The sequence below is a fragment of the Aedes albopictus genome, chromosome 3, assembly GCF_035046485.1.
Source record: "Aedes albopictus strain Foshan chromosome 3, AalbF5, whole genome shotgun sequence".
NCBI lineage: Eukaryota > Metazoa > Arthropoda > Insecta > Diptera > Culicidae > Aedes > Aedes albopictus.
Genome location: NC_085138.1, coordinates 142,782,106 through 142,796,269, shown reverse-complemented (window position 1 = coordinate 142,796,269; position 14,164 = coordinate 142,782,106). Strand labels below are relative to the sequence as shown.

Genomic DNA, 14,164 nt, shown 5'->3' with positions numbered 1-14,164 from the left:
CGACTATCCCAGCGGATGAAGGTCTCCAGGAATAAGGTCGACGTTTCGGTCCTCGGCATAGGACAGGGAGTTGCCAAGGTTAAACACTCAATTCAAATGGTTCTGCGTTCGCGGGTTTCGGACTTCTCGCGAGAAATGACATTCCTGGTATTACCCAAAGTGACCACAAACCTGCCCACAGCTTCCATCAACACAAAAGGGTGGAACCTACCAGACGGAATCCAACTGGCGGACCCGGCATTCTTCCAATCCAAAGAAGTCGACCTTGTCCTTGGAATCGAGGCTTTCTTCGAGTTCTTCGAAACTGGGCGGAGATTTTCTATCGGAAATCATCTACCAACCCTCACGGAATCGGTATTCGGTTGGGTAGTCTGTGGTGGCTACTCTTCTCCCAACAAATCCCAACAGATCAACTGCCATTTCTCAGCAACCACGGAGCTAGAAAGGTTGATGGAACGTTTCTGGTCCTGCGAAGAGGAGGAATTCCAAAATTCCTATTCACCGGAGGAGAAATTGTGCGAAGATATGTTTCAACGAGGAGTTCAACGAGGTTCAGACGGTCGATACACAGTTCCCTTACCCAAAAATGCAGACATCCTTCCAAATCTGGGCGAATCACGGGAAATCGCCTACCGGCGTCTGCTAGGAACGGAACGAAGATTAGCTAGGGACGAGAATTTGCGAAAGCAGTACGTCGCGTTCATGGAAGAGTACCTAACGTTAGGACATATGCGGAAGGTCGAAGGTACCGATGAGGAATCCTGTAAACGGTGTTTCCTACCTCATCATCCGGTGGTCAAAGAAGCCAGTACCACCACTAAGGTCAGAGTTGTCTTTGACGCTTCCTGCAAGACATCATCCGGAGTGTCCTTGAATGATGCGCTTCTGGTAGGGCCGGTAGTGCAGGAAGATTTGAGGTCCATAATCCTGCGGAGTCGGACGAAACAGATTCTCCTCGTATCGGACGTCGAGAAAATGTTCCGACAGATACTCATTACACCAGAGGACAGGCCATTGCAGTCGATACTCTACCGGTTTTCACCTGATAAGGAAGTTACGGTGTTTGAGATGAATACAGTAACGTATGGAACGAAACCCGCACCCTTTTTGGCAACCAGGACTCTAAAACAGTTGGCAACTGACGAAGAATCCAATTTTCCGCTCGCAGCAAGAGCAATTCGTGAAGACGTCTACATGGACGACGTCATCACCGGAACGGACAACGTTGGTACCGCCTTTTGTCTGAGAAATCAACTGACGGAAATGATGGAGTCAGGAGGTTTCAAGTTAAGGAAGTGGTGCTGCAATATTCCTGCAGTTTTGGAAGGAGTTCCCACGGAGAATCTAGCAATCCAGGATACCAACGGAGTTGAATTAGATTCCGACCAAACTGTTAAAACTTTGGGACTGACTTGGATGCCCATTACTGATACACTCCGATTTCAATTTCAATTTCCTCCGCTGGAATTGGACGTTCCACTCACCAAACGGCGAATCCTGTCGCTGATAGCCACCCTTTTCGATCCTCTTGGTCTTATCGGTGCCACGACGGTATCTGCCAAGATCTTTATGCAACAACTTTGGACGCTGCAAGACGCAAACGGCAAAGGTTTGGACTGGGACCAACCAGTACCTCCAACGGTGGGTGAGGCTTGGCGTAAGTTCAATGAAAAACTCCCACTTTTAAATCAAATCCGCGTAAATCGCTGTGTGATCATCCCAAATGCTGTTTCGGTTGAGCTACATTGTTTCTCGGACGCCTCCGAGAAGGCTTATGGAGGTTGCGTCTACGTCAGAAGTCAAGATTCAAACGGTACAATCCAGGTACGGCTTCTTTCATCTCGATCGAAGGTAGCTCCACTCCGATGTCAGTCAATCCCAAGACTAGAGTTATGCGGTGCACTTCTCGTCTCACAACTATTCGAGAAGGTCAGAGATTCTACTAGATTATCGGTTCCAACATACTTCTGGACAGATTCAACGTGTGTTCTGCGATGGATTGCAGCCTCTCCCACTACTTGGACTACATTTGTGGCAAACAGAGTAGCAAAGATCCAGATCCTTACCGAGGGATGGCACTGGAAACACGTTGCAGGCGTAGACAACCCGGCAGATCTGGTATCCCGTGGAGTTTCACCCGAACATATTATTCATAACGAACTGTGGTGGGAAGGTCCAGATTGGCTGAAGAGAAAAGAAGAAACATGGCCCGGAAGGATTACAGAAGGCTACGAAGAAGGAGATGAAGAGAGACGTCGCACGGCGGTTGCATGCACGATGTCAACAGTTGCCGAGTTCAACAACTTCTACCTCAGCAAGTTTGGATCATTTGCAGATCTCATTCGGCGCACAGCGTATTGGATAAGGTTGATGAAATTCTTACAGACTCCAAGAGAAGAACGTTCTGGACATTGTTTCCTAACAACTACCGAATTGAAACACGCCGAGCAAATCATCATTCGAAACGTCCAACGAGAAGCATTTTCGGAGGAATGGAAGCTCTTGAAGAAGGATGGAACCGTATCCAGGAAGTCACCATTGAGGTGGTTCAACCCGTATATCGACAAGGATGGATTGATTAGAGTTGGAGGAAGGTTAAAGTACTCCGATGAACAGGAAAACACGAAACATCCAGCGGTGTTACCAGCACGACATCATCTTACTCGAATGATTATTAAACATTTCCATGAAAGGCTCTTACATGCTGGCCCACAGCTTCTTTTGGGAGTAGTTCGACTACAATATTGGCCGCTTGGAGGGCGAAATGTTGCCAGGGAGATAGTGCATCAATGCGTCAGATGTTATCGTACGAAGCCGTCTACAACAGAACAGTTCATGGGCGAACTACCACCTGCACGCGTTATCGTTTCCCGACCGTTTACCAAAACAGGCGTAGACTATTTTGGACCCGTCTACATTCGACCAGTCCCGAGACGCCCTGCTGTGAAAGCTTACGTGGCCTTATTCATTTGTATGTGCACCAAGGCGGTACACCTCGAACTCGTTTCGGATCTCTCAACAGAACGGTTCTTGCAAGCCCTACGTCGATTTATCGCACGTCGTGGAAGACCTTGCGATATGTATTCCGATAACGGTACAAATTTTGTTGGTGCCCGGAACAAATTGATAGAGCTAATCCATTTGCTGAAGAACCGTGTACACCATGACCGAATCGCTACTGAACTCACAAACAATGGAATCCAATGGCACTTTAACCCCCCAAGTGCACCACATTTTGGAGGACTCTGGGAGGCAGCAGTCCGGTCAGCTAAAACCCATTTGCTTAAGGTAATCGGAGAAAGCATCACTTCATCGGAAGACTTTTCCACATTGCTGGTGCAAGTTGAAGCCTGCCTCAACTCCCGTCCATTGGTTCCGATGTCAGATGACCCCGATGATCTGGAACCACTAACTCCGGCACATTTCCTTGTGGGTTCGTCGCTTCAGGCTCTCCCTGATTCTGAACTGCTGAATATCCCACCAAACCGTTTAAACCAATTTCAACTGATTCAACAGAGAATTCAGCATTTTTGGACTCGTTGGCGACGAGAGTATTTGAACCAGTTGCAAGCTAGAACCAAGCGATGGAAACCAGCAGTTCCCGTAGAACCAGGTAAACTGGTCGTCGTCAAGGACGAGAACGTTCCTCCAATTCGCTGGAAAATGGGTAGGATCGTAGCAGTACACCCTGGTGAAGATGACGTAGTCCGGGTTGTTACCGTGAAGACCGCCACTGGTGAATTTAAGCGTCCAGTGGAGAAGATTTGTATTCTACCGATTCCGATAGATGATAAAGAAGATAATGCACCATAGACAAGTTCAAGATCCCCTCCCACACTCCCATCCCGTCGAAGAGGATTCTTTTGTATCTTTTCAGAAATCCGTCTATTTCTGGGTGGGTGAGGATGTACGAGAGTGGATTAACATCCCCCACGAACTACAACCCTGTGCTGCAATGCAATGATACCACTGTGACCACTATCGTTGTTGTGTACGATGAACTACCTACGTTGCAGTTCAACAGATGCAGAAATCCGCCTTTGTATCTGCTACAGCGTACTCGACATCAAACAATAGCTACCTTCCACCGTATATTCAAGCCAGTAGTGATCACAACAGCCACGTCGAGTCGAGAGAACATAGGTGCTGAAAGAGCTCTAAAACACCGATGATCACCCGAACGTTGCAGGAGAGTCTCTACAATGTACGAAAAAGACTTTGGGCCAAGAGATGACCAGATACAACGACGGGAGATCAGTCCACTTCGATCGTCACCGCGAGTAAAACATCCTCCGCTTATAATTTTATATTAAGTAGTAATGTAGAAATAAATGTAGTAAATGTAGTGTTTGTTCTCTTTAAAATAAAGTGTTATTATTGTACCATCGTCGTGAGTGTCATCATTAGTGCTGCAAGGAAGATTCCAGACTACTAGATAAGCGGAATCTAGAACCAAGGACCGTGACAACCCTCCGCAGTGATCCTCACCAACCACTCAAGTCCCACGTTAATGACAAACCCCATCAGTGTTGGTGTCGACAGGGAAACTCCACTAATCGAAGGTAATCGTCGACATATCCAACAGTACATATAGACCCGTATTTTTTTTCTAATTTCGTCATAAGGGTGACCAATTTTCAGATATGGTGGTCCTAAAAACTCAAAAAACGAATTTTCGATAGAAGGCTCGGGGAGTCTTGTCACATGTACCAATCAACTCAGTTTGACGAATAGAGATGATGTCTGTATGTGTGTATGTATGTTTGTCTGTGCGCAAAAAAAGTTCACTTACTTTTAAGGCACTTCCCATTGACCGATTTTTCTGATTAAAGCTCGAATCGAACCGCATTTTACCGCATTGTTTGCTATTGAAAATTGGTGCGGATCGGTCGAGGCGTTCCGGAGTTAACTTCCGGACCAGCACAGGTGAACTGATCATATATAAAACTGACCCAAATTTTATCATGCGACACATCTAATTGCGCCGAACTTTGTAAACTTTAGCATGATTACCGAATTTTATGCGGAAATCATCAATGGAAACCACAAAATCACGATTTCGGTCAAAAATTCAAGAAGGCTACCTAAAATCCAAGATGGCGGCACACAACTGGAAGAGGCGGCTGTTTGAAGGAGTTAAAGAGTCTTAAACCATGCAATATGGGTATATTTGGTATTGGGAAGATGACCGAAGTCCGAAAATGGGAACCAGAATATTCAAGATGGCGGCACAATATCCAAGATGGTGGCCCAAAATCCAATATGGAGATTATTTTAATGAGTTTTAGGCTTCTAAGTCATGCTATATGGGTTTATTTGGTATGGAGATGCCCAGAGTGGCGACCAGAATATACAAGATAGCATCTCAAAATCCAAGATGGTGGCTCCAAATTCAAGATGGCGGCTGTTTAGCGAAGTTTTAGGCCCTAAAATCATGCAATATGGGTATATTCGGCATGGAGAAGATATCCGGAGTAAAAAAATCTCGACTAGAATATACAAGATGGCGGCTCAATGTTCAGAATGGCGATTATTTTAAGAAGTTTTGGGCTCTCAAGCCTTGCCATATTATATTTGGTATAGTGAAGATGTCCGAACTTCGGAGTCCAAAAATGTCCTCCAGAATATGCAAGATGGTGGCCCAAAATCCCAAATGGTGGCCAAAAATTCAGGATAGCAGCTTTGTTAAGGAGTTTTAGGTGATAAAATCATGCAATATGGGTATATTTGGCGGGCTGCAAAACGGCGAGTCGATAAGGAGAGTGTCCAACATAGCTCTGGTCCTCACAAGATCCTACCTCATGCTTCCACTGGTCAAGCGATGACAATGACCGCCAGCAAAGAGTTGTGTGCTTAGCTGGTAGTGCAGCCTGGACACTGTTGTCCTTCTAATTTCAGCTAGATGAGGAGGTACGACTCGGATGTCTGTTCACCATGGAGGTGCGGCTCCAGAACTGGCACGATGGCCGTCCGGCGAGACAGGAGTGTTGGCGGAGGTCCAATAAGCCACCCGTAAAAATCCCCACAGCGAATAACATAGGAGAAAATACGACTCGATACAATCGGCAAAGACCTACGCGACGAAATAAGGACTACGATTGGAAACTTGGAACATGGAATTGCAAGTCACTAGGTTTCGCAGGATGTGACAGGATAATTTACGACGAATTACATCCCCGCAACTTTTACATCGTGGCGTTGCAGGAGCTTTGCTTGACTGGACAGAAAGTGTGAAAAAGCGGGCATCGAGCGGCTACCTTCTACCAAAGCTGTGGCACCACCAATGAACTGGGAACAGGATTTATAGTGTTGGGCAAGATGCGACAACGTGTGATCGGGTGGCAGCCGATCAACGCAAGGATGTGCATGTTGAGAGTTATGGGCCGTTTCTTCAACTACAGCATCATTAACGTCCACTGCCCACACGAAGGGAGACCTGATGACGAGAAAGAAGCGTTCTACGCCCAGTTAGAGCAATCATACGATGGTTGCTCGCCGCGTGACGTGAAATTCATTGTCGGCGACATGAACGCGCAGGTAGGAAGGGAGGAAATGTACAGACCGATAATTGGGCGAAACAGCCTGCACACCGTATCGAATGATAACGGCCAGCGATGCGTAAACTTTGCAGCCTCCCGTGGTATGGTAGTCCGAAGCACCTTCTTCCCCCGTAAAGATATCCACAAAGCCACCTGGAGATCACCCGACCATCAAACAGAAAACCAAATCGACCACGTTCTAATCGACGGTAAATTCTTCTCGGATATAATCAATGTCCGCACATACCGCAGTGCGAATATAGATTCGGATCACTACTTAGTCGCTGTATGAATGCGCTCAAAACTTTCGACAGTTTTCACCACGCGTCGAAGTCGAACGCCGCGGCTCAACATCGAGCAACTTCGTAACGTCGAAGTGGCTCAAGACTACGCGCAGCAGTTAGAAGTGGCCCTACCAACGGAAAAGCAGCTTGGCGCAGCTACACTTGAAGATGGCTGGAGGGACATCCGATCCGCCATAGGTTGTACCTCGGCTACAGCACTAGGCTTCGCGACTCCGAATCACAGAAACGACTGGTGTGACTGCGAGTGTGAACAGTTGAAAAACGAGAAGAAGGCAGCATGGGCGAGAATGCTGCAACACCGTACGAGAGCGAATAAGGCACGTTACAGACAGGTGCGGAACAGGCAGAACTCAGTCTTCCGGATGAAGAAGCGCCAGCAGGAAGAACGAGATCGCGAAGCGATGGAAGAGCTGTACCGCGCTAAGGACACACGAAAGTTCTACGAGAAGCTGAACCGCTCGCGCAGATGCTTTGTGCCGCAAGCCGACATGTGCCGAGATAATCACGGGAATATTCTCACGAGCGAGCGTGAGGTGGTCGAGAGGTGGCGGCAGCATTACGATGAGCACCTCAATGGCGACGTTGCAAGCACCGAAGGTGGCGTGGTAACAGATCTAGGAGCACGTGCGCAGGACGAAAGATTCCCAGCCCCTAGCCTACAAGAGATTGAATAGGAGGTTAACCGGTTGAAAAACAACAAAGCCGCTGGAGCAGATCAACTACCAAGCGAGTTACTAAAATACGGTAGAGAAGCACTGTTGAGAGCACTACACTGGGTCATTACCAAGATTTGGGAGGAGGAAGTATTACCGAAGGATTGGACGGAAGGTATTATGTGTCCCGTCTACAAAAAGGGCGACAAGTTGGATTGTGGGAACTATCGCGTGATCACACTACTAAGCGCTACCTACAATAGACTCTGTCAAATCTTATGCCGCCGTCTATCACTGATTGCAAGAGAGTTCGTGGGACAATATCAGGCTTGATTCATGGGTGAACGTGCTACAACGAACCAGATATTCGTCATCCGCCAGGTGTTGTAGAAATGCCACGAATACTACGTGCCCACACATCACTTGTTTATCGATTTTAAATCGGCATATGATACAATCGATCGAAACCAGCTATGGCAGATTATGCACGAATGCGGATACGAAGGATCGGGTGATGTGCGTAGTTCGAGTGTCAGGGACACTGTGGAGTCCCTACGAATCTCGTTGAGGGTTACGGCACGGCAAGGTGATGATCTTTTCTGCTTGCTGTTCAACATTGCTTTAGAGGGTGTAATAAGGAGCTTGGTCGAGGATAAACACGAGTGGAATGATTTTCACGAAGTCCGTTCAGCTGCTTGGTTTCGCTGATGATATTGATATTTTTTTATTCTTCAATCACTTAACCTAATCTACAGCTCTATTGTCCACTAGGGTACTGCGTGAGCGATTCCAATTGGAAGCTGTACACATACACTTTGTACAGCGCCTAAATGTATTCTATTTCTAATTGTACTACATCGAACTGGTGGCCGTTGCACTGCTTTCACTTTCTACCCTATCATGGTAGAATGATGAGCACGAGGAAGCTGATGTGTGGCTGTTGGTTGTTCCTGTTTCCAGTCCAATTGGGGGTCCATTATGGGTTGCCGTTCGCCGATGCCCAAGTATCCGGGTTCATTTGAGCCATGGGCTCAGAAGAGGGTCAGTGTCAGCTGCTCTTAGGGGGAAAGAGTAACTGACGAAAGTGCCGGGGCTGGGATCGAACCCATGACCATCTGCTTATGAAGCAAACGTGTAGCCACTACGCCACGGGCCCCGGTATAGATATTGATATTATTGCTCGTAAATTTGAGACGATGGCGGAAACATACATCCGACTAAAGAGTGAAGCCAGGCGAATCGGATTAGTCATTAATGTGTCGAAGACAAAGTACATAATGGCAGAGGGCTCCAGGGAGGAATCACCGTGTCCGCCACCCCGAATTCATATCGACGGTGATGAAATCGAGGCGGTTGAAGAATTCGTGTACTTGGGCTCACTGGTGACCGACGACAACGACACCAGCAGAGAAATTCAGAGGCGTATTGTGGCAGGAAATCGTGCATACTTTGGACTCCGCAGAACTCTACGATCGAATAAAGTTCGCCGTCACACGAAGTTAACTATCTACAAAACGCTGATTAGAAAGGTAGTTCTCTATGGGCATGAAGCATGGACCCTACGTGCAGAGGGCCAACGCGCCCTTGGTGTTTTCGAACGGGACTTGGAGAAGGCGAATGAACCACGAGCTGCATCAGCTGCTGAGAGAACCAACCATCGTCCACACCGCGAAAATCGGAAGGCTACGGTAGGCGGGTCAAGCCATCGACTAAAATGGTTCTCGAGAGTCATCCGACCGGTACAAGAAGACGTGGTGCGCAGCGAGCTAGGTGGGTCGATCAAGTGGATGACGATCTGCGGACCCTTGGTAGAGTGCGGAACTGGAGACATACAGCCATGGACCAAGTAGAATGGGGACGGCTACTATGTACAGTAGAGGCCATTCAGGCCTTAGTCTGACCGGTAAGTAATCCGATAGAGGAATTCCTCTACCACCGATCCGATAGAGGAATTCCTCTACCACCTCGAAAGTATTTCCGTCTACCGTGACATTACTACCTAGAAGGATCCGGTCGTATTCGGTTCCAACTGTCAATTTGTTCCTTGATCCGCTTTTTTGCGTTTCAGGCGGGTGTACAGCTCTGCCACTGTTCCAAATGTTCGGACGATGTCCATGTCGCCCGCGAATCACACAAATAGACCGGATTTTGTAAAAATCGTGCCTTGGCTGTTCAAGCCAGCTTGTCGCATCAAACATTCCAGAGCGATGTTGAAGGTTATGCATAAAAGTCCGTCACCTTGTCGCAGTCCCTGGCGATATTCGAATGAACTGGATGGTTCACCCGCAACCCTTACGCAGTTTTACATAGCATTTATTGTTGTCTTAGATCAGTCTGGTTAGCTTCTCGGAACAGCTGATCTCGTCCATAATATTCCAAAGCTCTATCAATCAAAGGCGCATGCTTGTTCAGAGTAGAGGAAAATAATATTTTTTGAAAATGTGACGGAAACTTAATGGTTACTGCTTGTGTAACAATGTATTTTTATCGCGATAGACTCGAGGTGGGTAAACATTCGATGGAAACGGGTTGATAATAATCGTTGATACGGTGTAATGAGTAATACATTATATAGTATTTTCCCCTAGTTCAAATGCAAAATTTCTTTCCTCTAGGGAGCAATTAAATTGCAACGGATCTATCATATGTTTGTGCAATGTTTCCCTCAGTCACAGCACCTTACCAGAACCAGCGGTGGAAATGCTGTTTGTGATTCTCACAATCCTGTGTTTTTTACTACCCAGCTAAGCAAATTCTGACAACCAGAAACTTGCTCAATTTCTATTAGAAACCGTAGACCAACTTCAGCATTTTGATATGTCGCTTGTTCAAAAGGATATTTGTGTAATAAGCAGCAACGTGACAAATTTGGCTTGGGAAGAAACAATCATCGATTTTGCCAAAGGTGTATCGCTCCTTCACAATCCGATAGCTTATGCCAAGTTGGAAACATTTCCACTTATGTATCGACGCTGTTCGATCTTTGTAGTCCAATTGGATTTCAATGATTCACTAGCATTTGGGCAGAGAGTAGCAGTTGCAATGACGCAACATGAAAAGTGGGACCGATACGGAAAAATCATCTTTGTTACTAACAACGCACCGGATTCAATTTATCTGAGCTATGTGTTGCAGGCCTACACCGGCTGCGTTATATATGCGGGGATCATCAATTCCGTTCTTCTTCTGGGTTTTGGAAACTCATCTGTGGCCCTCTTCTCCATGAACTATTTTACAAGGATAGCTCGATTGGATTACAATGATACTATTAAAGCTGCTACGATATTAATGTACGATCACCTTGTCAACTTGGGAGGACACCAATTCCATGTAGCCGCAGAAGAACATTCGACTTTACTGTTCTACGAAAATGGTCAATTGCAAGGGCCAACGTATATGTCCGTTGAAACATTTTGTGCGAAAATCAATGCTACCTGTGTATGGTGGAAAACGCCTGCTCCACTTGACGAAAAACTGAAACTCTTTCGGGACAACCATATCAACTTGATTCCCAATTTGTTTTTGCGCTGGCAACAAACGGATGTATTTATTTTTCCCATGCATGAAGGCATTTGTTTGCTAGTCCCAGAACGCAAAGTTAACAACATTAACCGACTAACTAAACCATTCGAGATCGACATTTGGATCTTTTTGCTCATATTGGGAACATTTTGTGCCGGCATGAGTTGTTTCCTGAAACGTACTTTTCCTCGGAGTCTTATAGAAATCACCATTTTTGGACCTCCTATAGCGGAACATGAGATGCGATTCATTGAACGAACAACCTTTTGCGTCCTATCAGTGTTGATGTTCATTCTGTGCGAGACTTACAGCGCCAAGATGCTTACATTCATGATTGCCTTGAAGTATCAACCACACTACGAAACGATGGACGACTTCGTAGGCTCCGGAATCCCTACTTTGGTGCATAATACTAGTGTGGAATACTGGTTGACATATAGACCTGAACTGCTGGAAACTGCTGCACTGGGCGACGAAAAGGTGCCATTTGATGACACTCGATACTTGGACAGTGCAAGGACACTGGGATGTTTGAGGGCCAAAACTATCGTCGGCGGAATAGAAAACTTCGACTTTTCAAGAAATCAGTACCGGTATTACGTGTTAAAAGAGCAGCTGGTCACTGGTTTTCGTGTGCATTCTTTTTCGAAGCACGATCCGTTTAGCAAGAAATTTGGAGAAGTTTATGACAAACTTTGGGAGAGTGGATTGTGGGGATTTTGCACGATTCATCGCTTACCTTGTACAAACGGAAACTTGATTTCGAGTTTAACTTTTTGTCGTTTGAAGATGTGATTTCGTTTTGGCTTATTTTGGCGTACGGATTGATCATCAGCACAATTGCGTTCGTGGCCGAGCTAGTTGTACACTGGTATTTCATTGGAGGACTGCGTCCCGGTTGGCGTTATATTTGCTATAATATTGTCGAATGCTTTATTAAGAAACAATAAAAGTGAATAAACAGAAAAACCAAAGGAGTCAGAGTAGCTTCTGCCATCTTTATTTCTTTCCGAAAATGCAGGAAAATCTCTCAGATATAAACATACTATACTGGAGATACCGTTTGAAAACCTTAAAGGTAGGTCTAGGTCACGGAAAAATAAAAAAGCCACACTCCCATCCAGGAATGGAAAATGTCACGAAATTTAATGAAAAAAAAATGTCATGACATTTTTCTATTTACACAACTTTCGGTGTAAATTTCTGTTCGTTCGCTTCACCAGTGCATAACGCTGATAAGTTATGGATAATCAATAATGTCGCTGATTCACATTTTTGATTAGGTACATTTCACTGCACCAAATAATGAAATGACATTATTGTGACATTTCCCATCCCTTCCCATCCTTCTCATCATCAGCTCTACTGACTACCCCATAGGCATAATGATATTTGACATAATAACGTTATTATTTGGAGTATAATTTCTAAGGATTTTCAAGTGAACGATCTTCGTTTGCCTAATGGTGATTTCACTTCCTCTGATGAGGCAGTTTTGGAATGTTTATTCAGTACACACTTCCACACTTCGGCTGTTCGAGTCCGTATGAAGTTGATCATCAATATTAACTTCTTTTCCCTATCAGCCTAGATAGCTGTGTAGTGTCGGTAGCGATTGTCTCAATAGGAGGCAATCAGTGAAGTACTAGATTGAAAGTAGTGAGCTGGATTTTAGTATGGTGAGATGATCAATTCTTCATTTCTGCAATGAAATGGAGCAAACAGCGTGGGTTATATGATTTCTTGACTAATTTGATGCTATTTGAGCAAAAGTTTGGGTAACTGTGATGTTGTATTATTTATTTCTTGCAACTTCAACAACACAGTTACCCAAACTTTTGCTCAAACAGCATGAAATTGGACATGCAATCATATAACCCACGCTGTTTGCTCCATTTCATTGCAGAAATGGAGAATTGATCATCTCACCATACTAAAATTCAGCTCACTACTTTCAATCTAGTACTTCACTGATTGCCTCCTATTGGCTAAGAATAGCACTACGGACCGCCTGTTCCGGTGGTAAGAATCCACCAACAGGTGACCCCTAATTCATGGTGTGATGCGGCTTTATGCTTACCGTGCCTAGGAATGAATGACTAGGGGGGTCTAATAAAAACCTAACCGCCAACGGAGCCTGTGGAGTACCAGGGCGCCCTCCACAGTATGTAGCCCTTACTGCGCTAACCGGAGCAATGGTGCAGTGGACCTTGTGTTTCTCCGAGACAATCAGCTGCCCTTCTTTAGTCTCACTTGAGGCTACATAAGGGCGGGATTATGAAGATGTTGTTAATTAGTTTAAATTTTCACCTATATGGTTTCGCATTATGCGATTTACACAGTGTATTCTGTGTATCCTCGCCTTTGGCGTTTCCCAATCGATATCGATTTGGTTTTATTGTTGCTGTTCTTTGTTGTGCTGTTGTTGCGAAGAGTTTAATCTTACCTAGTTTGGGTAGTGGCTACGGTTAAGATAGCTCAGATCAATCTTCAGCATAAAAGAACAGCAACGATCAATCTTTGCAGATTTATGCAAAATGGTACAGCCCAAGTGGCCTTGGTACAAGAACCTTACTTTCGTAAGGGAAATTTCTATCTAGGAAACATTGTGAACCCGGTGTTTGCCACTTTCAGTAAACATGAAATGGCAATCTCGCGTGTCATGCCTCGAGCCTGTGTGCTTGTCAACAACGCAATAGTTGCTACACTCATCTCTGAACTAACCACCAGAGATGTATGTGCTATCATAATTGATGTATCTGTTGGAAACCTCAACAGGAAATACGTCTATTGTTCTGTGTATTTACCGCATGATGAACCATCCCCTACGGATGCTTTCAAACAAGTCATCGCATACTGCACTTCAAAAGGCCTTCCGCTAATTGTTGGCAGTGATGCTAATGCTCACCATATCATCTGGGGCAGCTCAGACATTAACTTGAGAGGTTCCAATTTGATGGAGTACTTAAGTAGTACAGATCTTGCATTACTTAACATAGGCAATCGCCCAACCTTCATGGTATCTAGAGAGGAAGTGTTAGATATAACGCTTTGCTCTAGCAGAATTAGTCACGAGCTGACCAATTGGCATGTGTCAGATGAAGAATCTTTATCTGACCATCGCTACATCTTTTTTGAACATTTA

General features: G+C 45.4%; 2 protein-coding genes across 17 annotated transcripts in view; one reads left to right on the top strand and one right to left on the bottom strand.

Moving 5' to 3' along the window:
• The window catches only part of LOC109424083 (uncharacterized), a 638,365-nt gene that overhangs the window by 544,155 nt on the left and 80,046 nt on the right, over positions 1-14,164 (bottom strand). The gene's annotated exons all lie outside the window — the stretch shown is intronic.
• LOC134291498 (uncharacterized) lies at positions 1,269-4,546 on the top strand. The gene is made up of 2 exons (XM_062859291.1): positions 1,269-4,280; positions 4,370-4,546. The coding sequence occupies exon 1, from the start codon at positions 1,417-1,419 to the stop codon at positions 3,811-3,813; it is 2,397 nt and encodes a 798-aa protein (XP_062715275.1). The 5' UTR covers positions 1,269-1,416; the 3' UTR covers positions 3,814-4,280; positions 4,370-4,546.

Bases quoted from the DNA above. Each gene is read 5' to 3' on its own strand.
- LOC134291498 (XM_062859291.1), top strand. From the start codon at position 1,417: ATGCCCATTACTGATACACTCCGATTTCAATTTCAATTTCCTCCGCTG.